At 38.5% G+C, this 27,829-nt stretch overlaps 1 protein-coding gene across 1 annotated transcript in view; it reads right to left on the minus strand.

Moving 5' to 3' along the window:
• Positions 1 to 7,913: 7,913 nt before the first annotated feature.
• Patronin (calmodulin-regulated spectrin-associated protein patronin) overlaps positions 7,914 to 27,829 on the minus strand; it is a 195,599-nt gene continuing 175,683 nt past the window's right edge. The window contains exons 26-28 of the mRNA XM_069329901.1: positions 16,036 to 16,263; positions 10,973 to 11,255; positions 7,914 to 10,776 (exon numbers count right to left, since the gene is read on the minus strand). Of these exons, the coding sequence (XP_069186002.1) occupies positions 10,632 to 10,776; positions 10,973 to 11,255; positions 16,036 to 16,263 (656 nt within the window). The 3' untranslated portion in view covers positions 7,914 to 10,631. The remainder of the gene's footprint in view (positions 10,777 to 10,972; positions 11,256 to 16,035; positions 16,264 to 27,829) is intronic.

Genomic DNA, 27,829 nt, shown 5'->3' on the forward strand with positions numbered 1-27,829 from the left:
AACAGTGAAAAGAAACGTAAGAAAGATCGAGAAAATTCGTGTTAGAATTATTAATCTTACTTTTTCTGTCATACTTAATAATATATGTCTACAGGAAAGACTGCTACCAAAATATACTAATATATATATATATATATATATATATATATATATATATATATATATATATATATATATATATATAATTACTCAACCTGACAGTATCCCTGGGTTCTTCCTAGAGAATCAGTTGCTCTACCGCAGGTACAGACCTGCGGTAGAGCAGGTCTGTACCTGCAGTAGAGTTTCTATATAAATATATATATATATATGTGTGTGTGTGTGTGTGTTGTTAAATGACCGAAAAGGTAAGATTAATAATTCTAACACGAATTTGCTCAATATTTCTTATGTTTCTTTTCACTGTCGATAGTAATTGAAAAATCAGTTCAAAATTCATTTTTATTTCTAGTCTGACACGACACTTGAACGTGTTTCGTAATAACTTATTACATTTTCAAAGACTTTAGTTTACACACACAACTGTAACCTGTAAACACATCCATACTTATACTCTCATTTGGGTGAGGTGATAAAAGTTTTGGGTGAGGTGATTGACATTTACCCAAGACAGAATACGAACCAATGGGTATAAAAGCATAAGAATGGAAGTAACTACAGAAGGCCTATTGGCCCATAGCATCAACACTTCCTCTTGATGCTTCTATATTGGTTCGGAGTCTTGAAGTGGGTAGAATATAGTGGTTCATTAATTGGCTGTTGATTGCTGGTGTTGACTTTTTGATGTGTAGTGCCTCGCAGATGTCAAGTCTCCTACTATCGCTGTATCTATCGATGATTTCTGTGTTGTTTGTTAAGATTTCTCTGGTGATGGTCTGGTTGTGAGAAGAGATTATATGTTCCTGGATGGAGCCCTGTTGTCTTGCCTATATACCGAGTTCTTTGGGGCTTACAGTCCCCAAGTGGACATTTGAAGGCATAGACGACGTTGGTTTCCTTCAAGGCATTGTGCTTAATGTCTGGAGAGTTCTTCATGAGTAGGTTGGCCGTTTTCTTGGTTTTATAGTAAATCGTCAATTGTATTTTCTGATTTTTGTCTGTAGGGATAATGTTCCTATCAACAATATCTTTCGGGACCCTTTCCTCCATTTTATGAGCCATTGAAAAGAAGTTCCTGTAAATTAGTCTAATAGGGGGTACATGTGTTGTGTTAGTCGACTCTTCAGAGGTTGCATAGCGTTTCACCTTTCTTTTTATGATGTTGTTACAGCCACAATGGGTTGCAACCGGGTTCTTTGCTAGAGGAACTAAAGTTCTGGTATCCAACCCCAACTTAAAAGTGGCTTTCAAGGAGTGAGTTTAGAAATGCAAGTAAAACACAATGGGGGAGTTGAATTGAATACGACACTTCATCAATTATCAATATATTCACATATTATCACTTTCCCATCACCTCAAATAAAATCATAAAGGAAGTATTACTACACTGATATATACTCAAGTGTCACTCTTATAAGACACTAAGCGTTCCCCTTCACTAAATTTATTATTAAAAAGTCCCAATGCATTGCGTGTTTCCTTTACGCCAGAAAAGTAAACAATGAGTTCAAATTAACCAACAAGCTCACATTTAACACAGAAAAGATCTACTACATTTGATTTTGAAGCAAATCATCTAACCAAATAGCTTTTCAAATAAACTATATAAACATTGGATATAAACCAATTTAAAGTTCCTAGACCTGTACACAGCACATAGCCAAAAAAGTCTCCAAACAGTTGGTATACTGTACTTTTATAAAAATCAGATACTGTACTATATTAGCACAATATCTACAGTGTACTGCTACACTGCTCTTCTCACATTATATTACTCATTAGTATATCCATACTTAACTTACAGTACAGTATCTTTGCACGAGGCTCAATAACTGCTAAGTGCTTTAGTCCATCATCACCACACACTATCTCATACCCATCATCACTCAGGTAAAATCAGATATCATAACTAACAAATTCTGTCTTTCAGACAAAATCCTTGAACATGTTAAACATATGCTTATCCGACACATTTGCTTGTGCTATTTCCATTTATAAAGCATTACTCCTCAATACCAACCCTCTAAATACATACAATAAAATCAATGAATCGGTATGACTAAATTTATGCAACTACTGTACTACATAAACAGCAGAAAATGCAAATAAAATTTCTCGAACAACAATCGAACTACTGTAGTTTGACATGAATGCTGGAATCCCTAACAGCTCTAATTCTTGCTCCAATATTACACACACTACACAAATGACATACCTGACCATATATATCAACTTGCTAACCAAATGCTATGCAGACAACATCACACAATTTACATCTCCTGTAATGAACAAATGAGATGGATTCCCACTGTGTGATTCTAACTGGTGTATCCAGACTAACCTCAGCAAAATCCAAAAGCTCATACTACTACTACAATAAATGCAAAAATATAATTAAACTACTGTATAGTATATTAAAAATCCCCCACATCCAAACATAATTGTCTTACCAACAACTACGGTATTGTACTTGGCCTAAACCTTGATAAACCCAAAAATACATACGCCCATCACCCAAAAACATGTTAGAGTACACCAATGACTTTGTCAACTGTTCAGACAGTTGTCAAAACGTACATGTCAAAAACATGCAGATACACTCTTATACAAGACTCATTGCCCACTCATTACATATATTCCCTTATTCTATAGCATTCAAAACAAACAAAGAGAGTCTGGACACAGACACTGTGATACCCTGCAAGCAGATCTGGACATACTGCAAAAGTGGTCTGAAAAACTATTGCTAAAATTTAACCAAGCCAACTGCAAAATTATAAGGGTAGGAACAGAAGTGAGAAAACCTGTGCAGCTGTATAGAATGAATGGAAAAAAAAACCTAGGACTAGACATAACTCTAATGCCTAACTGCCTAACATCCATGTAGGTTGCAGAGACTAAGACAAATTTTCTTTGCATGATACATAATCTAGGCAAGACCCACTCTTGAATGCACATCCCTGCCATAGAACCCTCTTCTAAAAAGGTCATCAAAACCAGAAAAAGTCCAGATATACACAACTTGTTCCTGAGCTAAAGGGCTTGAGCTATGAGGAACGACAAAACTAGACCCCATCACACTGGAGGAGAGGAGAGGAGAGGAGAGGAGTATGGGAAACATGATAACTACCGTATATGTAAGACAAAGAAATTGATAATGTAGACAAAGTAGCTTTGTTTGGGCATGGAGCAGTCGAGAGAAGGGGCATAGATAACTAGAAATAAAAATTAGGTACTGTACTTTACTAGAAGGCCAAATGGTGGCTCCCTGTAGCTAACTGTACTGGAGATCTTAATAGCCTACTGGAGACCAGAGCAGAACCTGATCCTCCTCACAGAGGCCCGGGGAGCACGGGACTCTTACCGAAAAGAATTTCCAGAAAGTTAGCAAAGCAAAACAGACAACTGCAAGGTTCACAGAAAAAGAACTGCAAGTTTCACAGAAAATAAAGAACTGCAAATTTCACAGAAAATAAAGAAATGAGACCAAGCAACTCCATAAATGATCCACCTAGCAGTTAGGTGAAACCCCTCCCTAGTTACAGCTGACGCAGTGGTAACAGCTGGCACACTCAACCTGTGCTTCACAAGCAATTTGGTCTGGGTTCAAGTTCTAGCCAGGGAAGACTGTCTGGCAGTTGGCATCCAGATTCTCTGGATGCCAATCCTTAAATGTTTGCTCCTTATTCACCTAGCTGTAATTGGGACCTGGTCATTAACCGATTGGCAGATTGTGTTCTATGGAAAACTAGTGGATAAGGCTTACCATAAGCTATAGGAAGGGAAAGTTTTAAGCCTGCTAACCCAAGTCAGAAGTCATTTGTCCTGTATTCACTTGTTTAAAAAAAAAGAAAAAAAAAGCCAGGCAGACACCTGAAAAGTGGCAAAAAAACAGTAGAATACATCAAAAACTCCAACTCCAAATCCCTAAAAAATAATAAGGACTGACTCTTGGACAACCACTCAAACACCAAGCCACAAACAACAAAAACGGGTAAGAAACCCAAAGTGGCTGACACCTGTTAAGCCTTGTCACTACAATAACAAAATAAAAAAAATCAGTACCTGTAGGTTTCAGCTAAAAATAGAGACCCAGTGAACCCAAATGTCACAGGTCCCTGGATATGAGGACTCGCTCAAGATGCGGCATAGGAAACAGTACAAATGTACATCAGTATGTAGCAAAACTGATGAACACTGAGACCATACATAACATAAAAGAAAATGTAGGTGGGTATGGTATCAGCAGCATGTGCCATATGTACAGGCAAGTGAATCCTAGTAAATTAAGGCCAAGAAAGAAAAATTTTGTGGCCTTTCCTAGCAAAGAAAGGCCACAAAATGGTCTTAATAGCCACAAGATGTCCTCATCCTCAGAATTTAGCAGAGGAGTCAAAGACCCCTCACACTACTTAAGAGTTAGGCACCCTCCAAAGGAGACTGGCTTCAATGGGACAAAAATATAAACACACCAGGAAAGTAACCTTGTTGCCCCTGCACCTTGCATGGCCAACACCAAATGAATGCCTAGGAAAGGGCTGCCCTAGGCCAACCCATGCTTGACTCAAGTCCATTACATCCAGCAGTCGACCCCACTGACGTATTCATAAATTTTTACTTGCTGTTCATTCAAAATGGGAATTTTCTCAAATATAAATTAATATTATAATATATTAGCATATTGTGCATATATAGGCATAGGTTAGGTTAGGTAAGGTATTTAGGTTCTGTCGGCGATTATTTGTAGTACGTGGGTGAAGCATATACATCGCTGTGCTTCGAACAAAATTCGCCAGTGAAGCATTTGTTCTGGAAGTGTTTGAATGATATCAGTTGCAAGTCGTGTGTGTGTAAACCGTTTTTCATCCATGAACAAGAGGTTTGGCGGGTGCATGGAATCACTTTTGGGTCTTTGTTTGGAGGATGGGCTGCCCTAGGCACATGCAGCTTGAGGTGAACAGTTTCCAAAGTCCACAGAATACATGAGGCTTGTAAAGACACACACACGACACAAAAACTAAATATTGAAACAATACACAAGCAAATGGAGCCCCACAGGACAGCATCCAAAAATAGGCCAACACTTACCTAGAAAATCTGGAACCCAAAGAGCTGGTGATTCGTGGAGTTGTTTGACACATCTGATGTCAGATGGTGGTCTGATGATTGTTGACATGGGGAGCTAGTAGCTCCTACAGTTACCACCTGGTGGTGGTCAGCTGTTACTAGGGGGTGTATGACCTAGCTACTGGGTGCATCATTTGCAGTCATTTATTGCATGGTTTATTTACGTTGTGAACCTTGCCATGGTTTTGCTTCGCTTCCTTTCTGGGGATTTGTTTCTTCAGTGAGGGTGGTCAGCAAATCTCTGCTCTTTACACTTTTGTGAGGAGAGGGAGGGAATCAGGTTTTGGGCTCTGGTAGGCTATTAAGGTCTTGACAGAGTTATGTGATTTATAGGCGTGGAGCTACCTCAGTGCAGTTGCTACAGGGGAGCCACCCATTCAGCCCCTCCAGAAGTATACATACAAGTATATACATAAACACCATGTTCCTACCTGGACATGTGAACCTAGTCAAGTCCATTTTTTTTTTTTTTTAGTTGTTCTGAAATGTACTGTGTAGGTTACTAACAAGGTGTGCAAGTCTAAGGTGATGCCCATGGCCTGACAGTGCTCTACCTCGCAAACTGCAACCACATACAAAGTTTTCCTCTAGGTATTATTCTGTCGTTGCTTGATTGCTCATGCACTGGGATTATTTTAACAGACTTGTTCAAGTCAATCCTTCAGAAAAGTCTAATGAGCTCCCAAAGGTTACTGGCCATAAAACTCACCTGTCCTTTAAGAATATACGCATTCCTTCTGATGCTGGGGGCCTTTGGTGGTATTCATGTTACAAATGCTAGTTAAAGTTTTATCATGCCTCTCTATATCTGTTTACTCTTAATTTCTATAATCATTATTGGTAATCTTTGATTACTTGTCACAATTACTCACAGTTTACCCACATGCAGAGTTTCCTGCCTGACCCTGTGCATTTTGCTTTCTTTTCTTGTACAAGAGGCCACTGACCATGACTGTAGCCTCTCACCCAGCTGACCTTTCTCAGCATTACATTTGCACATAACCTGGTCGGGCCATGTGGGATTTTCCACCATTTTTTTTTTTTTTTTTTTACCCTACATGAAGGAAGGCCAATGATGCTATAGGAACCTCCCACCCTAACCACACAGCTGGTTGGCCTTCCCTGCATAGATAGGTTTCACGTCTGTGATCATGTGTTTTCTTTCTGCAAGTTTTGCTCTTTTCCTACCCAAGTAGACAGCCGACATCTCAGCTGGTTGGTTCATCATCAAGCAGCCTACTGGAACATTATTTAAAACAATGTAGGTATAAACCAAATATGATTTCAAGCAAGATTTAACAGCCCAGAAGTTGCTGCCAAATACATTGGAAATAATGTTACTGAAGCCAACATATGAGTCATGAATATTCAGCCACTGCCAAAGACAGACAAAAATGAGTAACACTAAGGCAGACCAGAGGCTTAGGGCTTGTGCAGGAAGCCTTTTTCTACATGGGGGGAAAAAATGCTTTCCTCTCTTCATGGCCAGATTTCACACCTGCCAATGTATGCTTTTTTCAGCTAGCTTGTCTTTGTTACTGTGTTGAAGATGCAGTGCTGGCTTCATGGCCCACCACATGCCTTTCTCTGCTGTTGGCCATTTTCTCAGCAGGGGTGGGTTTCCTGCCTTGCAATGTGAGGGTAATGTATAAAATGGATAGCCTTTATTAGAACTAATAACAAATGTTATGGAACATTAATGAAAAAGTTAATACAAATACATAACCCTAATAAACAAAATTAAAAGTAAAAGTTATGTACAGTACATACCTTTATTGTGAATAGAACAGTTGGCCTATTGATTATATAATTAAAGTATTACACAAAAATGTAAAAAATATAAATAAACTGAGCAATAAAGAACAAATTATTATTATATTTAATTAATTTAGGAAAGCAAAGGAGTGTCCTAAATGGAACAGAATTTGGAAAAATGTTGAGTGGAATATTACAGGTTCTATTTTAGGGCAATCCTATTTTTGTAAAGAAAAAAAAAAAAAAACCCAATGTGTGTGTGTAAGTATTGCCTCAGTCAAGCAATGATCCATATCAAATTTGTACATGACAAACAATTCTGATAATGTAGGAAAAAAAGAAAAACTTGAGGCCTTACAGAACGATCTACATGAATGCCACAAATGATCAAAGACTGGCAAATAATTTTCAATACTGAAAACTACAAGACCTTGAATACAGGACAACAAAATACACAAGTGCCATACCATCACAGGCAGAGTGCATGCTGATGAAGGGCAGGGTACCCAAATTCCAATGGAGCTTCTGATTTTTTAACTGTGGAGGATTCTGCCATGAAGGTTTGCTCACACTGGTATATAGACCCACTTTTCCATGCTCCCTGTCCCAAACACCTAACTATTCTACAAGGGCCACCCTTCCAGTAAGTGGAACTGGTGATCTATAAAAGTATCGAAAGTCTATAGAAATAGAAATATATAGAAATATTATATATATATAATATATATGTATAAAGAATCTATATATATGTATATAGAAATATTTTTTCTTGTGACTCGTGAGCGAGTCCATTACGCGGACTCGAGAAAAATTGGTGCCGCTCTCGAGCGGCACGAACACGCGAAAGTGTTAGAGAAAACAGACTGAGTAAAATATACTAGATATATATTAAAGCAACAAATGCAGGATTTAATTATTAGGATAAAGAAAACTTTAATTCTGAAAAAAAGACTGAATTTATTGTTATCATTAATAACAAGCAGACATGGGAGTTTTCTATAAGCCCACCCCATTTTGAGATGTTGGGAATAAATATAAAACAATATGTACACATGGTCACACTAAACCAAAGCAAGTAGAGTCAGCAAGGAATACCTTGTCAACCTCGACATTCATGGAGACCCAGTATCATCTACCCTTAGTAGACAATATGTCTAAAGCTTGCTCCAGTAACATTTTTCATCCAGGTACAAAAGTCAATATAAGTAGTACTTTGTAAATAATTACAAAAAATAAATAGCTGGACATTTTTACTTCAATCATAACAAACTCATCTACTTTAACAAGAATTATGAGATGTAATGAGCCATACCTCAAGGTGTTACAAGTTTTCCTGCTCAAGTAGAATAACTAAACATCAACTAACAAAGCCGAAGAAACCTCATATACATCCAAACTTACTTTTCTATGTGAAGTATTTCCCGTTAGTCCAGCTACCTAATGTGATCACATTATGGTACAAGTTTGACCTGGTCAGGTATTCCTATGACATGGATCTCTCTGAACATTAAGGCAAACAATTACAGACAATTACTCTGTAGTGTGCTCTAGATTGTTGCAACATTTATAGCATACACAGTCAACTCTCGCTGTAAACCAGCTTCACATTTTAATGTCAACCACACTAGTTAACAATAGCAGCAGAATCAACATTGCAAAGAATGTTCTCTTTTGCACATTCACTCCCTCGTTCTTGCATACATGTAAATGTGTAAATATGCACAGGATATATTTGATTACAATAGTTATTGTATGCCATTAATGTGACAACAAGCTATCACTCACTCAAGAGATTGCTGTTAGATTTATTGTTGTGTTAATCTTCATACCATATACATCATTAGTTAATATACATAATTGAATGTATGAGCACCCTCTCTCCAGTACACATTAACAATACAAATTTGTATAATGTAAATATGACCAATTTCTTTAGCTGGAGATCTAATGGATTTAAAATGTAACAAATTATTAACATATGAGATGATATCAATGAAGAAATAAAGATGTCATGTAAGCTACATATTTAACTGTTGGTTACAAGACAAGTAACACACACATACGCACGCATGCATGCACACACACATACACAAGAAAAAAATAAAGAAAGAAAATAAACATTCCTTAGTACAAAAGCTATGGAAACTCTTCAAACTTATGGAAATCTTTTTGTTCACATATACAGTCTCTTTGTGAGTATTTGGGAAAACCAGGAATGTTTCCACAATCCAACATCATTTTCCCTATCACATTCTAATATATACAAGTTCAACACTATACTTTATATCTAGACAAGTTGGAATTAATTGTATCGTCAGGATTATGCAAGCAAGGCTAGCTTCAACCAGGTATTTTTTAGTTTTTCTTTCTTTTCCTGAAAGCTACATACGTTCTAAAAATACATGGAGATGCTACTTACATATGCCTGATGCAAGTCTTACCTAACGATCACAAGAATCACAGATTTAGTACGAGAAGCGAATGTTATATGGAATTGCATTAGTTAACACTGCAAACAAATTACGTGCCCTGCTGATCTCACATCTTCAACTTCATGACGTTTGCTTTCCAACAGTTGCAAATTTTTTTTTAATTAAGTAACAATCTTCACATTTATCTTCAATTCTAACATTATGGCACCCCTTATGGGTAATGGCAAATTTAAATTAAGATCCTAAAATGTACTATCCCATCCAAAGGGATGTGATCGGGAGAATTCATAGAGGGAGTAAAAGACAGAACCCAGAATCCCCCCTCCATCATCAGCAAGAATTGTCTCTCCAGATTAACACAAGACACAGGAATGACCAGTGACTAAAATCAACCCTAACATCTGTGAAAACCCAGAAAAATCACATCCCAATACACAATTTCCCAAGTCTTAATTTTTATGAACATATTTATTTGGCTTGAAATGGGGCACTTGCCAATAATTATTAATAATACACAATTATAAATGAAGGCTGCTAATGGCAGGATATCAAGTAAACCTTATGGTCATGTCACAGTGCAAGCTGATGGCAAGCTTTTAACCACACTGAAAATAATTTGGCCTAAATTACTTTCTTTTTTGTTCCCATTCTTGATAAAACTCTCTACTCTCTATTTCCCCCATTTCCAGTTTCTTTTATAAACTGCTCCCAGCATACAGGAGATGGCTGCCGTAGAATTACCACCAAGCCCTGTATGTGACCAAGAGCCACCACTAACAAATTCTGTTTTGTAAACAACCTGACTAATTGGTTATACTGACCAACGAAGCCACAACCAAAACCTTTAAATGCTTTAAGGCTAGTATTGGGGGGAAATAATTGTGTGAGCAAATGTTGAGGAAAAGGCTTGCTGTCTCACACAAAAAATGGCATATTTATCCTAAAAAATTCACCCGTTGAGAGGAATTCCTCAGTACAAAACAAAAAAATTTCAGCGTCTCGAAACTATGCAAGCCCACACACGAGGATTTTCCTTAATAGCAGCATACCATTATCTACACTCTGAATTAAAACTCTGTATAAAAACACTCAAATATTTTGCTGAGAGCCCAATTGGAGCAGCAGAGCCACACAAGGCATATTCTCACAGTGCATGTATGAGTACCAAAATATACTGTATGTGGGTTTAGTAAACGAGAATCTGATTTTTCAGGAAACTTAAATTACAAGTGTCATGTCCTTTTTGGAGGGAAGGTTGACACGCTTGCCCTGCCAGAGAGAATTATGGATGGTAAACGCATCAATAGTCACAGTCAAGTGCTTAGTATGGATTTGAGAGAAACATTTTCCTCCAGAGTTGTATCTGTGAAGAAAGAATAAACAACATTATTAAGTTTTTGAAAATACAGTATGTAAATTGATGTTCAAAATATATTTTGTATGTCGCACTTTTTTTTTTTTTTCCATAAAATTTCATAAAACAAATATGGTATATAGAACTTAACATTTATAATGACATCAAACATCATTAAGAGGATAAGAATAATAAGCTCACTTACTTAAAGAATTTGTCAAACATTCTATCATTAACTTGTTTAGGGCCTGTACCATACAGCTTGAAGACCTCTTCAGTCTCTGGATTAAATGAATAAATGGCTCGGAACTGGCAACCAGAATCTCGGAATAAGACAAGGAAGTGCTTCGACTCGGAACGTGCAATTTCTTCTAGAACTCTGTGTTTAGCTGTCTGATTCACCATCCCCGGGAAGACACAATATTCAACTGCATTAAGAATGATTGTTCTATTGGACTTTGCAGTTGGTTGCTTGAATAATTTAGGACCTGTAAAAAAAAAAAAAACACAATGAATAATGAAACACCTTTTCTAGTTGGGCCTCAGTGGATCCCTGAAGCTAGCCACAATGTGATAGCTCTACACACAAATCAAATCGGCCCTACAAATCCTTAATGGCCTACTGGAGATTAAAGGCAGACCTTGCTTCCTCAGAGGCACAGGGAGCAGGGGATTGTTATGATTAACCTGATTAAAGAAAGAGTAGCAAACTACTCCACAAACGATCCACCCAGTAGCCAGTTCGAACTCTCCCTAGTTACAGCTCACCACCAACAGGTGGCAGCACCACTGGAAGCTGCCAGCTCCCCATGTCAACACTGCTCAGTCTGAAGCCAAGGACAACAAATTGATGCACCTGATTGGGAGGAGAGACCAAGGAGCCACTGAGGCCCAACCAGAAAGAGGCATTTCATTACATTTAATGCTGGTTTCCTGGAGGGGCCAAACAGAGGCTCTCTGAAGCTAATTAACCAAGGAGAAGAAGAAAATTGGGACTTAGCATAGAAATAAGGAGTTCGAGTTTTAACAAGCCAGGAGGCCAGAGGATAGCCAACAGAGCCTCTTGAAGAAATGATAGGACAAAGAGGAACACCAGGTTTATGAGTCTTAGGTAGACCATCAAAATAAGAAAGAGAAGGGCAGATATTACGGAAATGTTTTATTAGATTGAAGTCAGGAGGATAAAGACTAGAGAGCTGTCTTAGTTTATGGTTGAAGGACGTTTTAAGGCGATCCAAAGGGTTAGATGTCAGAGTAGCATGTGTGGGAGGCCAGAGAGCAAGACATCAGCTTTCTGGAGGTAGTCCACACGGTCAAGGACAACCCCCGAATTGCTTTTGTTGGAAGGAAGGATTAGAAGAGTGTTGTTAGCTTTCAGGGAGGCAAGGGCAAAATGGAAATGATGAGGAAGGTGGTGATTTTTAGAAAAACTGTCAAGAATGGGAATAAGGGCCTCCCTGAAGGCAGATAGGTTCAAAAGAGTACTAGAGTTAGAATTGGCAAACTTATCAAAGGACCTAATGAGGTCAAGCCACAGCGAGGGCCAGAGGAAGTAGCAAAAGAATGCCAAGTCCGAGAAGTTCTTGCTGGTGCTTAGAGAGAGGTGAAGAAGAAAGGTTGGTAACACAGTCAGAGAGAGAGTATTTAGCCCAAGCACTGTTGGAAATCAGACGAAGTTTGTTGTGTAGTGTGGAGGAGTGGTGGTAAGAGTAGAGGCAAGCAGTGTCAAAAATGATGGGGAATAGGATATTGCATAGATTAATCTAGTGTTCTTCTTCATCCTATCATTTCCTCAAGGGGCTCTGTTGACGGGACAAGGTACTCTCAGAATCTCTCAATAGTAGTAGAATCTCATGACTCTCAGTAGGTGCAGTCATAGATAGACTGCGCCTACACCCCTCCTAAAAAATGTTTAGTCTTGATGTCGACTCTGTTTACTAATGTTCCCCTTGATGACATTCTCTCTTTCCTTAGTCATAAGGCAACTGAGGGTCTTCTTCATCTCCCGCTTCATACTGACATTTCCTTGATCTCATTAGACTGTTGACTAACTCCTTCTTTTCCAACAGTAAATATTTCTTACAAACTTTCAGTGTCGCTATGAGTTCCCTTTTCTCCCCTGTTCTTGCCAATCTCTACATGGAAAATTTCAAAACCATTTTTCTTTCCACTATTGATACTCGTCCCTCTCTCTGGCTTCACTATGTTGATATTTTTGCTTTATGGCCTCATTACCTTAGTCTTGTCCAGCCTTTCCTCTCCTCTCTTAACAATCTGACTCCTCCTATCCATTTCAAAGTTGAATGGGAATCTAATTCCCTCCTTCCTTTTCTTGACGTTCATGTTCACAACACTGTGTCCGGGTTACCTTTTTCTGTCTACTGCAAACCCATGCATGTATGTACATTCACTTCTTTTTCCTACCATCCTCCTCCTGTTAAGGAAAGTGTTCTCGTCTCTCTCTTCCTCTGCACTCTACTCATCAGTAACCCTCCAGTTTCTTGATTATGAAATTTCCTTTATTTACAAATCTTCTCTCTCATGCCTTGGTTACCCCTTACATTTTATCAACTGTGCCTATTCTCAAGCTAAACAAAATTTATTTCATCCCAAACCAATTTCACACTAGTACCACTATGCCTTACTTTCATATCTAAACTTAAAAATCTCACTAATACCCTTTGTCCTCTTGACATAAAGCTCTCCTTTCCCCAAACTAACACTTTTTGTACTAATCTGGTTCACACTGCTGCTCCTGCTTCTAATGCTGCTGTCTACTCTATTTCCTGTTCGTCTTGTCCTCTCCAATATTTTGGGGGAATTGGCCATACACTAAATGACAGACTTAAGGAACACAAAAGAAATGTTAAATCTGCAGGACACAAACAATGCTCTCTTCAGTCATGTTAAAGATTCTAATCATCCTATTCTTCTTCTAAAATAATCTTTCCTGCCTTTACTCTTTCACAGATGTCGTCTTGTCGAGTCGGCTCCGATACACAACATACTCAACAAGAACCTTAGTCCTGGCTTTGTTGCTGCTGATTCTTCCCTTTCACAATACATACTTAAATGCTCTATCCTTTCTAACATACATGGCCTAACATAAGCCTACACCCCCATTTTTTATTTTTTTTTATTTCTCTTAGTCTTACATTTCCATTTTTATCCCATTATTACCCCCCCTTTTTTACACCCCAATATTACCCCATCCCATCTGTCTTACTCTTGCCTTATCATAAAAAGTCTCCTTCTCTCCACCTCTCTCTTGCCTTACTTAATGCTCGTGTCTCCCTCATTCCCATCACAATCAACTTGATAATGGTCCAGGATGGACCGAAACGTTGTCTTCTCATCTTCTGGTGTGTGGTATAATCTTCATAGTTTCAGCCACGTTATTGTGACTCATTGGCTGCAAACTAGTGGCACACCGAAGCGAACCCAGGGAGCAGCAGCCAAGGAATTAAGTTCAAATGTCAATGGAGGATAGAGAATATCCCTCATCCGAGTTTAATTCCTCTCTCCTCCACAGAGGAAACCAGAGAACAGGAAAGATTGAAGAACACCTAGGGACCCACCTCAGGCTACTTCCCCAGCCTTGGTACCTACAATGAAAAGGGATAGTTAACAACTATCTCCAGTATTGAAGGGAAAGGGGCGATTCCCGGAGAGTGCTGAGCTACACCTCACAGCCTAATGCAGCATGGACACCAAAACCCATAGGTGACCTAGAGCCTGGGGCAATAGGGAAGAGAAGGCAAGTTAAAAGGATTTTGTCAGACTAAGCCCGACTAACACGAAGAAAAAAAGAGCAGTGAACATAGCACCTGTAGAAACACCAGTCATTCCAATCGCAAACCCCAAAATACAAAAAGGGTCAACTTCAGGATAAACACTCGAGCACCAAGCCACAAAAAACAAAATTGGCAAACAAACCAAAAGCGGCCACTGCCTGCAACGTCTTGTCACTACAGAAGAAAATAAACGAAACCAAAAGATAAAAGCTTTACTGAAAAAAGGTCAAGTGAACCCAAACATCACAGGCCTAAGGATAGGGGATAATACTCACTCTACAGGTAGCAGAGGTGGCATCCCTCAACTCATAAGTAGCAAATGTGGGCTCAATGGGTTGATGCATAATGAGCCACACTAAAGACCTACTGGACTTTCCAGAGCCTGAAGATAAAGACCAAGCAGGACACCCAGGCACTAGGAATGCTTGCTGGAAGAACTGACACCAAAAGCAACCTTTAGGATAGACTCGGCATTCCATATATACAAGCATGCGAACCCCTTATGCCTCCAACCTTAGAGCCTCACAGAGGAGTCAATAACCCTAACACTACCCTGAGCCTAACTTAACTTACACAGTAGACCCGCCTCTCTGAGATGAACTCCTGAACTCTACAGAAAGGTTATCCTGTCAGGACAGGGGCATTGCTACAAGACTGCTTAGGAAAGGGCAGCCCAAAGCACATATAGTTCACTGTGAACAGTTATCAAAGTCTACACAAAGTGAGGCTTGTAAACATATGCACATGAAGTAAACACTAAATCTAGAAACTTTAAACAAGCAAATAGACCCCCACTGGACCGGGTCAAAGGAAGGCCAACACTTATCTAGAAACAGTTAGGACCTACAAGGCTGGCGACTTGAGCAGCAGTCCAAACTATTTAACATCAAGCTCTGGACCAAGGAGCGTTGACATGGGGGCCAACAGCAGCTGGTGGTACTGCCATTTGTTGCTCAGCTGTAACTAGGGTGATTTGAATAACTACTGGGTGGATGATTTGCAGAGTAATTTGCTTGGTTTCTTTTCTCTGTTAATGTCTATAATTTACTGTACATGTAACACTATGTTCTGGAATTTTAAGAAGAATAGGTCAATAATCCAGCATCAGGTTACTGTGACGAGAGTTTACCAAGGATCTGAGGTATGACGTGACTCGGGCAAGAGGTTGCTTACGTGAATATTCTTACCTCTCCAAGTAATGATTTATTTTTTATTCAATAAATTTATATACTGTATTTGAGAACCAATTTTAGTTTTTATTCATATCTTATATAAATTGTATTTATTTTGGAAGTACAGTATAGATGTTATTTATATAGTATATTGATTTTTATATTAAATCTTATTGGAAAAGCATTAAAGGAAAATCATTTAAATAAGGCATAAAAGATTGAATGACCCTCCAACCCCTCACAATGACTTTTACCGTACTGTATAGCAACACTAGGTGTTACAAGACCCCCACAAATCTTACCAAAATAGTCCATTGTGGAACTAGCAGTGGATGAGATATCGCTAGCCGCATCATCAAATCCTCCCTGTCGTCTTTTAGAGAAGAGACCAGGAGGTAAAGAGCCAGGACCAGATGGTGAAGGGAGGTGACGTGCCATTCCCGGGGAAGGGGCACGGCGAGGTGGAGTAGCACGACCCAGGCCGCTGTCTTCACTCATGTGGTACACTAAGCTGTCGTGCTCACTCTGACCTGTTAAGTTCATCCGAACAATTAACATCTGCGCTTCCTTCATTTTCTTAATGAAACATACAAGAATATACAAATAAAACATTAAAATGTAAAAGTATCATTATTAGATTTGATGTCACTTTATATAAATAAGTTTACTGCAATACTATAGATAATTCTGAAATATTATATATTATCAATAACTTTTTTTTAACACAACCAAGGAGAATCAGCACCATAATATAGTAGTGTGGGGTTAGATTTAAGTACAGTAAATCAAAATAATTTTTCATGCCATACTATTTTAATCTATAGAAAATTTGTGTATATATTCTCCCAAACTAAACTGATGATGTAGACAACACTGTAGAACACTGACACTGACACCAGCATTTCTTACATAAAACATGTTTCATTACACACACATTGCTCATAAAAAAATCAAATCTATTGTTAACTGCCACTAATGTAAAAGCACCGATACCTTCAAAAGTAACACACACAATTGCTTCTGAAAAGTACAGTAAAAAATTTTGAACCTTGAATCGAGATATAAGGCTTTATAGTCAACTTAATTATGCGGTAGGTCAATAGTTTTCAATTTCACTCATTTCAGAATTTAGAAATTTATTATTTAAATTTACCAACTTTATCACAACAGAGAACCATCATCGCCCACAACAAAGAACCAATATCACCATACAAAAGAGAATCAGCAGCATGACACAACAGAGAACAAACACCATCACACAACAGAGAACCAGTACTACCCAACGCAACAGAGCACCAGCACTACACAACAACAGAGCACCAGCACTACCCAACACAACAGAGCACCAGCACTACCCAACGCAACAGAGCACCAGCACTACACAACGCAACAGAGCACCAGCACTACACAACGCAACAGAGCACCAGCACTAACCAACGCAACAGAGAACCAAAACTACTCTTCAACGGAGAACCAACACTACCCAACAACGGAGAACCAGCTATACCCAACGCAACAGAGAACCAGCATCACCACACCACAGACAACCAGCACCTCTACATTGCAAGTAATTATCCACAGGAGCAACAACCACCTTTTCCAAAATGACACTGCCAGGTCTGCAAGTGTTCTATCGTCTGATATAAGTTTTACCCCATTACATTTTTAGTAATTTTTACTTAATTTTTATTCCTTCAGAGCTTAATATTGTGCAATATTGTAGCTTTAAAGAGTTTACACTCATGCTAAGTGTACAATTTATATATGTTTGCCTATTTATATATTTAGTAACATTTGTGTGTGATGTAATAATGTCTATACATGTCTGACATGATTTAACCATTATGTTACATGTTATCTTGAGTTATCTTAAGAGATGATTTTGGAGCTTAGCATCCCAGTGGACCAGTCCTTTAACAGGCCTCCTTTTTGTTACACATCCTCAGGAAGCAGCTTGTAGCAGCTGTCTAACTCCCATGTACCTATTTACTGTTAGGTGAACAGGTGCATCAGGGTGAAAAACATTTTGTCCATTTGTCTCCGCCTTCACCGGGACTCGAACCCGGAACCTCAGCACTACGAATCTGACGCGCTGTCCACTCAGCTGTCAGGCGCCCTGGTACATGGTGGTAATCAGGTGCCCACCTAAATGCTGTGTAGGTGCATTTTAGGTTTATATTGTGTTTTCAAAAATATCGTCTTATAATGATAGTTATCTTGAGGTTATCTTGAGATGATTTCGGGGCTTTAGTGTCCCCGCGGCCCGGTCTTCAACCAGGCCTCCACCCCCAGGAAGCAGCCCGTGACAGCTGACTAACTCCCAGGTACCTATTTACTGCTAGGTAACAGGGGCATTCAGGGTGAAAGAAACTTTGTCCATTTGTTTCTGCCTCGTGCGGGAATCGAACCCGCACCACAGAATTACGAGTCCTGCGCGCTATCCATCAGGCTACGAGGCCCCACCACCAGGCTACGAGGCCCCACCTCGTAGTAGAGGTGAGCTCTTTACAGTAGAGCTCTTTACTTGTTAATGTTTTGTGCGCTGATACTTTTGTTTCTTGGTCCAATCAGACAATCGGTACACATTACCGGTAATATTTTAATGGGAACTTCCGCATCCCTAACTCCTCTCTCCTCTCTCATTAACATTAACACAACAATGATGAATAAAATGAAAGAACTGTACAGGTACTTATGATTTCCCAACTGGTAACTGACACCTAACAAGGTCAAGCCCAGTGAAGAGTGACATCACTTTAAATTGTTGCATTACAATATATTACATTACAGCTGTTGGAGAGTGTTGACTGCTAAATAACTTAGAAAAGGTAGAACAGTTTTCACCAATCATACACATAAATGGAAATACTATACAGATATAGTAAAGGTAAATAAATAGTATGATGTCCTACTAATAAATTATTTCATGTAGAATAAATAATAGTAATCAATATAGCAAAATATAGATAACAGGTGACTAGACTGGCCATCCACTTATATTGTCACATGATAGTGTATGTTCGTGAACTCTGGTACATTGTGTTCACGAACATACATTATAATGTGCCAATATAAGTGGATGGCCAGTCTAGTCACCTGTTATCTATATTTTGCTATATTACCATTATTTATTCTACGTGAAATAATTTATTAGTGGGACATCATACTATTTATTTACCTTTATTATACCTGTACAGTATTTCCATTTATGTGTATGACTGGTGAAAACTATTCTACTTTTTCTAAGTTATTTAGCAGTTAACACTCTCCAACAGCTATGTTATTTGATTCCTCTATAATTTTGCTACCTTATCTAGGAGAAGTATTGGAATTACAAAACCCTCCAGTTACCTCACTCTTATTATTTTGTGGATGAGAGAATTTCCTCCCATTATGTCAACTGTTCTAATAAACTGTGAAATGAATCTGGAAGGAAATAAAAACACAGAGGAATACTTGTGCCAAACAAAGAATTGTGTATGAGAAGTATGTAATTATCAAAAGAAGGCACCAAACTGGGAAGGCTATGTAGCACCATCAAATGTGTGGGATAATCAGAGGGCGCTAAATATCACCAAGGATGCCAATACAAGAACAGAAACGCACAAGGTGAAAGATATAAAAAGTATCCGAGTCACCAAGAATACTATCGAGGGACAAGCGACCGCGGGGGACGGTCGGAAAAAAAGACATACGCTCGTCTCGGAAGTCAGGACATTCAACAAGGATATGCACAACAGTAAGAGGGACAATGCAATTTAGACAATAAGGAGCAGGGCAGCACTCCATCAAGTGACCATGAATTAAGCGAGTATGGCCAATACAGAACCTCGCCAGAGCCGTTTCCCATCGCCGGTTATGGTGGTAGGAGGCCGGCCACGAGGAAACACAACTCTTAAGAGTATGCAGTTTGTTTCCAGTAACAGAAGACCAACAAACCTGCCAACGGGTAAGGACGGAGGAATGGATAACCGGGTAAAAATGGGAATAAGGAATACCTTTATGAAAGACGGGACAAGAGTGGACAGCTTCCCTGGCGGCAGCATCCGCACGCTCATTTAAATTGACACCAATATGGCTGGGAACCCAACAAAACTCAACCGACTTAAATTTACTGTGAATAAGAAACAGCCAATGCTGGATCTCGACAACCACTGGATGAACCGGAGTAAAGGACCCAAGAGCCATGAGGGCACTACGAGAGACAACAACAACTACAAAGGAAGATTGACAATGATAAAACAGGAGATGGAGAGCATAGAGAATAGCATAAAGTTCTGCTGTGAAGATGCTAGTCTCCGGAGGTAAGCGACACTAATAAGTGCAATTAGGAAAAACAACAGTAGCCTACACCGTCCGCAGACTTAGACCCATCGGTGAAGATGGAAACGGAACGGGAGTGAGAAGAAAAGTGCTCAAGGAAAAGGCGTTTTAGAACCATAGGAGGGTAAAAGCTTTAGTGATGCGGGTTAAGGATGTACAAAACTGCCGAAGGGGGACTCTCCACGGGGACAAAGAAGGAACAACACGAGGAGAAATAGTAGAAATACGAACTGAAAGAATTGTGTATGAGAAGAACTTACTGATGAACATTCAGATGTGAGTGAGTACTGGTGAGGCACATACAGTACATTCAATTTGTTATTGGTTATTTCAGTATTCACCTAGTTGTGTTTGCAGGGGTTGAGCTTTGCTCTTTCGGCCCGCCTCTCAACTGTCAATCAACTGTTTACTAACTTTTTTTCCTCCATACCACACACACACACCCCAGGAAGCAGCCCGTGACAGCTGACTAACTCCCAGGTACCTATTTACTGCTAGGTAACAGGGGCATTCAGGGTGAAAGAAACTTTGCCCATTTGTTTCTGCCTGGTGCGGGAATCGAACCCGCGCCATAGAATTAGGAGTCCTGTGCACTATCCATCAGGCTACCAGGCCCCCTAATACAGTAATTACCCAAGTGTAGTTACAGGATGAGAGCTACGCTCGTGGTGTCCCATCTTCCCAGCACTCTTTGTCATATAACGCTTTGAAACTACTGACGGTCTTGGCTTCCACCACCACCTCACCTAACTTGTTCCAACCATCTACTACTCTGTTTGCGAAAGTGAATTTTCTTATATTTCTTCGGCATCTGTGTTTAGCTAGTTTAAATCTATGACCTCTTGTTCTTAAAGTTCCAGGTCTCAGGAAATCTTCCCTATCGATTTTATCAATTCCTGTTACTATTTTGTATGTAGTGATCATATCACCTCTTTTTCTTCTGTCTTCTAGTTTTGGAAAAGTGTGATTAACAATAAGTTAATCACACACACACAATTTTTTTTTTATCTAGTAGTTAGTAACAGTTGATTGACAGTTAAGAGGCGGGCCAAAAGAGCAGAGCTCAACCCCTGTAAGCACAACTAGGTGAATACATGCACCTCATTGTAGTAGCAGAGGAACCTTATATTGGTGTTTTCTCTAGACACAGTTGGCCCTTTGCTCAGAACTGCATGCTAATATACACAGTTACATTAATAGATAGAAGAGAGTAGTTGGTACATCCAAGCCATTGTTTTGTGGAAATAAGTAGTGTGCTTTTAACTGTTAAAAAAAAAAACACAGTTGTTACCAATATATAATGGGTTATTGCAAGAATTTAGTGAACTAGTAAAATCGGTTCAAAATTCTTGACTAAAGAATATAGTGCAATACTTCACTGAAAACTATTTTGCTGTTCAATAACACTAACAATATTTTTATTCTTTATAGCTATGTCAATAGACCTTAGGAGATGCACATCAAGTACAAGTCGTATGCATTACTCTGCAATGCTCAGAAACATCTACAGGCAAAATAATAGCATGATATAGTACCTCAATTATCCTTTAATACACTACATTGTTATAAGAAAAATTAAATTATAACTGATCAACACTTGAAACATGAAAACTTACTTTAAGCAAATGTCAATTACTGTAATTCCTAAAGTGACACACTAAGATGCATTCCTCCACTATACTAACACAGGTGCTGTGGCCAAAGCATACCTTGTAGCTTTCCTACATAATCACACATTCAATTCACCAGCATATCAAGTCTACTGTACATTATTGTGTAACTAACAATGCAGTATAGAGTCGACTCCTGGTTGTATGTGGAAATGTATCTCAAAATACCTTAAGTTTATGTGATCTGCTTCGTACTTTCTTAAAAATACAGCCTGACAGCTCTGTTTTTGCCTAAATCCTTGAGAAACTTTCTTACATTGTCACTAGATACATTTTAGTGCTTTAGGTTATGCCCTAAAATCTGCAGAATTTGGTGCTGTGAAAACCTCATTTTGTACAAATACACTTTAAAACTGCTCATTAATGATTCTGCATATTTACTACTCACGTATATAGAACGTTGGTTGGCTTTTGTGTTTCACTTTTCAGTTTCAATAAGCCCTATCACATTAGGAAAAAACCTCCCTCCTATAGTCATTGAATAGCTTTACTACTTCTACTGATTTTACTCTTTATTGTGTCAGTCTTTGAGCAGACCTTTCTTATTGACCAGTTTCATTTCATTATTTTGTATTTCTGGCATTCTTGGATAACTCTGCTAAATGTTTTACCCTGTCCAGGGTCACTCATAGGTACTTATTTCTCTAACCATTCCTACTGATTCTTCTGTAGTTCCAAAAAGTATCTTTGAGTGTGAGGCCTGCCACTACTATAATTATCTATGATCATCTTCTGCAGCTTTCCCCATCTAATGTGTTTTAGACCCTTTTGTATGCATTGTAGGTTCCGTTCTGATTACCTCCCATAATATATTTTCCTACCAACTTTCTCTATGGATTCTACACATTTTGTAATCTCCATCTAATTTATAAAATAATTCCCAATTGGAAATCCATACTTTTTCAAATCTAGATTTGACCTAAACCTTTCCAAAACTATTTTTAATCGCTTCCCTTCTTCTGATTTGCTTCTATACCTTTCCAAATCTATTATTCTTCATTATTTTTCAAATTTGGTCATTCTGCTGATGCCAGCTGGCTCTTGAGACTGCCAGAATCTGGAAAAAAAGCATGTCTGTCTCGCTATAGTGATGCCACTTTTCTCCTCAAATTTACATGTTTTATCCATGTATCTACAATGATCATTGACTGAAACTGAATCTCATTCTCTAAATCAACAAAAAATGCAACCCATACTAATTTTATCCTGCAATAAAACTCATTCTCCATCCACTGGTTTGAGTGAATGCCCACAATTGTTGATGTTATTGGTTCTTCCTTAACAAATACTTTTATATCTTTAATCAATACATTTCTAATATTTTTTAATGGTTCGAACCCGCAGCGCTCTGGCACGTTTGTCCTGCAAACCTGCCACGGAGGGCGATTTAAACAAATATTAAAAACTAGGTGGTTAGAAATTCATTACTGTTGCTACTAACAAACATTTACAGCATTTCTGCAAGCAATTGTATCCTATTATATACAACTCTAGCGCCCCAGTTTATTATGATCTAAATACCAAGTGTATATTCCCCAAATCTCAATGAAATACACAGTAGCCAATAAAATTAAGGAGCCTATATTGGGTTATACCTTTCTCGTTATATCCAGGGCTCTGGTAAACCCGGAGGTGTTAAAATGTCAGTAGCTTATTAAATTATATTTCGGAGGGTACCACGTTAATGATGACCAAACTACACATCAGAAAGTGAAGAAACTATGATGTTTGGGTCCATCCTGGACAATTAACAAGCAGGGTCCAGGACGGACCTAAATGACATCGTTTCTTCACTTTCTGATGTGTGTGGTTTGTTCATCATATCTTCAGCCATATTATTGTGACATCAGAGTCATCAGGTCAATGACTGTAACTAGGCCTCCAGTTACTGATCTCAAATTCAGCTGTTAAAACCATTAGACTAGTAAATTAGAAGTTCTTAAATTGAGTGGATACATAAATATTGAATTTTCTTGAGTTCCTACAAATGATTGATAAGTGTGCAATTATAGGATGAGAACTATGCTCGTGATGTCCAATCTTCCCTATTATGTCATAAAATACTCTGAAACTACTGATAGTTTTGGTATCTACCATCTTCTTGCTTAAATTGTTCCATCTACAACTCACAAAATAGATCTTAGTGTGCATTTTTTAGACACCTTTGTTTCCACATCTTAAACTTATGGCCTCTTGTTCTTGAAGTTGCAGGTTTAAAAAAATCCCCCTTGTCAAATGTGTTAATTTCTGTTACTATTTTGTGTGTCGTGATTATATCACCTTTTCATTCTTCCTTCTAGCTTTAGAATGTTTAACCCTTAAACTGCACAAAACGTCATATGATATGTGACACTGAAGGGGGTATAATTCAAAAAATATTCAAATTATGTAAAAATTATTTAATATTAAACAAATCTCCAACTTATTGGCTTCAGCTTCGTAAAACTTTCATTAAAATATTTTCAGAAATTGATTTTAGACGAATATTTAACAAAGAACGTTTTGTTGATAAAGAGAACAGCTCCTATTAACTGGAACTGATGGATAATGCAATAATAAAGAGATGCAAGCACCTGTCCGAGGCACAAAGAAGAAGAATAGTAGTAAGAAGTGGCCACAAAGTGGATATACAGCTGGTGCCTTTATAGCATCGGAGCGTAATACATAATACAACAAATAATAATGAGTAATTATGTTATTATGCCCTATTTTGTTATATATCATATAAATACATTGCCCAATGTTATTAGCAGTTACTTTCAACAATGTCCCAAAAAATTCTTTTAGGGGATTTTTTTTTTTTTTTTTTTTTTTAGGTTTTTAGGTTTTTTCCTCCTTTATTATTTGAATTGGTTTTAACCTTTACATCCCGAACTATGTGAAGCCAGAATTAAATTGGTAAACAAATAAACTGCTTACAACTCTCAGAATTTGGGACATTTTTTTTGGGCTGATTTTTTCAAAGAATTCAAACTCTATTTTCCTTATTTCTTTATGTTGTTTTGATGATTAGGGACCAGATTAAGGCTTTTTTACTTATATAAAGTATACCCTAAATATATCATCTAAATCATTATAATTATAATTATCCCTATTTTTTTTTTTGGGGGGGGGGGTTATCTTGAGTTGATTTCGGGGCTTTTTTAGTGTCCCCGCAGCCCAGTCCTTGACCAGGCCTCCACCCCCAGAAAGCAGCCCGTGACAGCTGACTAACACCCGGGTACCTATTTACTGCTAGGTAACAGGGGCATAGGGTGAAAGAAACTCTGTCCATCGTTTCTCGCTGGTGCCCGGGATCGAACCCGGGACCACAGGATCACAAGTCCAGTGTGCTGTCCGCTCGACCGATCAGCTCCCTACCTGGGAGGGGGCGGCGGGGGTGTGTGTGTGTGTAATTACCTAAGTGTAATTACCTAAGTGTAGTTACAGGATGAGAGCTACGCTCGTGGTGTCCCGTCTTCCCAGCACTCTTTGTCATATAATGCTTTGAAACTACTGACGGTCTTGGCCTCCACCACCTTCTCACTTAACTTGTTCCAACCGTCTACCACTCTATTTGCGAAGGTGAATTTTCTTATATTTCTTCGGCATCTGTGTTTAGCTAGTTTAAATCTATGACCTCTTGTTCTTGAAATTCCAGGTCTCAGGAAGTCTTCCCTGTCGATTTTATCAATTCCTGTAACTATTTTGTATGTAGTGATCATATCACCTCTTTTTCTTCTGTCTTCTAGTTTTGGCATATTTAATGCTTCTAACCTCTCCTCGTAGCTCTTGCCCTTCAGTTCTGGGAGCCACTTAGTAGCATGTCTTTGCACCTTTTCCAGTTTGTTGATGTGCTTCTTAAGATATGGGCACCACACAACAGCTGCATATTCTAGCTTTGGCCTAACAAAAGTCATGAACAATTTCTTTAGTATATCGCCATCCATGTATTTAAATGCAATTCTGAAGTTAGAAAGCATAGCATAGGCTCCTTGCACAATATTCTTTATGTGGTCCTCAGGTGATAGTTTTCTATCTAGAACCACTCCTAGATCTCTTTCTTTATCAGAATTCTTTAAAGATTTCTCACATAATATATAGGTTGTGTGGGGTCTATGTTCTCCTATTCCACATTCCATAACATGACATTTATTAACATTAAATTCCATTTGCCAAGTGGTGCTCCATATACTTATTTTGTCCAGGTCTTCTTGAAGGGCATGACAGTCATCTAAATTTCTTATCCTTCCTATTATCTTAGCATCATCAGCAAACATGTTCATATAATTCTGTATACCAACTGGTAGATCATTTATGTACACAATAAACATCACTGGTGCAAGAACTGAACCCTGTGGTACTCCACTTGTGACATTTCTCCATTCTGATACATTGCCTCTGATTACTGCCCTCATTTTTCTATCAGTCAGAAAATTTTTCATCCATGATAGAAGCTTACCTGTCACCCCTCCAATATTTTCCAGTTTCCAGAACAACCTCTTATGTGGAACTCTGTCGAAAGCCTTTTTTAGGTCCAGATAGATGCAGTCAACCCAACCATCTCTTTCCTGTAATATCTCTGTGGCTCGATCATAGAAACTGAGTAAATTCGATACACAGGATCTTCCAGATCGAAAACCATACTGTCTGTCTGATATTATATCATTTCTCTCTAGGTGTTCTACCCATTTAGTTTTGATTAGTTTTTCCAATACTTTCACTATTACACTTGTCAATGATACAGGTCTATAATTGAGGGGGTCTTCCCTGCTGCCACTTTTGTAGATTGGAACTATGTTAGCCTGTTTCCACCCGTCTGCTACGATTCCTGTACACAGGGATGCCTGAAAGATCAGGTGAAGTGGAATGCTGAGCTCAGATGCACATTCTCTCAGAACCCATGGTGAAACGCCATCTGGGCCAGCTGCTTTGTTCTTACCGAGCTCCTTGAGCATTTTTTCCACTTCGTCTCTAGACACCTCTATGTGTTCTATGTTGTTCTCTGGAATTCTTATTGTATCTGGTTCCCTAAAGATTTCATTTTGTACAAACACACTTTGGAACTTTTCGTTTAGTGTTTCACACATTTCCTTTTCATCTTCCGTGAATCTATTTCCCATTTTCAACCTCTGAATATTATCCTTTACCTGCAATTTGTTGTTTATGAATTTATAGAATAGACCTGGTTCTGTTTTACATTTGTCCGCAATCCCTTTTTCAAAATTTCTTTCTGCCTCTCTCCTCACTGCCGTAACTCACTCTCACACTGTGTGTGTGTGTGTGTGTGTGTGTGTGTGTAATTACCTAAGTGTAATTACCTAAGTGTAGTTACAGGATGAGAGCTACGCTCGTGGTGTCCCGTCTTCCCAGCACTCTCTGTCATATAACGCTTTGAAACTACTGACGGTCTTGGCCTCCACCACCTTCTCACTTAACTTGTTCCAACCGTCTACCACTCTATTTGCGAAGGTGAATTTTCTTATATTTCTTCGGCATCTGTGTTTAGCTAGTTTAAATCTATGACCTCTTGTTCTTGAAGTTCCAGGTCTCAGGAAGTCTTCCCTGTCGATTTTATCAATTCCTGTTACCATTTTGTACGTAGTGATCATATCACCTCTCTTTCTTCTGTCTTCTAGTTTTGGCATATTTAATGCTTCTAACCTCTCCTCGTAGCTCTTGCCCTTCAGTTCTGGGAGCCACTTAGTAGCATGTCTTTGCACCTTTTCCAGTTTGTTGATGTGCTTCTTAAGATATGGGCACCACACAACAGCTGCATATTCTAGCTTTGGCCTAACAAAAGTCATGAACAATTTCTTTCATGTGTGTTTCATGTGTCTTTCTTTCAATTTGTGTGTGTGCACTTAGTAGCATGTCTTTGCACCTTTTCCAGTTTGTTGATGTGCTTCTTAAGATATGGGCACCACACAACAGCTGCATATTCTAGCTTTGGCCTAACAAAAGTCATGAACATGGTGTGTGTGTGTGTGTGTGTGTGTGTGTGTGTGTGTGTGTGTGTGTATATGTATGTATATATATGTATGTATGTATATATATATATATATATATATATATATATATATATTTATATATATATATATATATATATATATATATATTTATA

This window comes from Procambarus clarkii, chromosome 23, assembly GCF_040958095.1.
Source record: "Procambarus clarkii isolate CNS0578487 chromosome 23, FALCON_Pclarkii_2.0, whole genome shotgun sequence".
Lineage (NCBI taxonomy): Eukaryota > Metazoa > Arthropoda > Malacostraca > Decapoda > Cambaridae > Procambarus > Procambarus clarkii.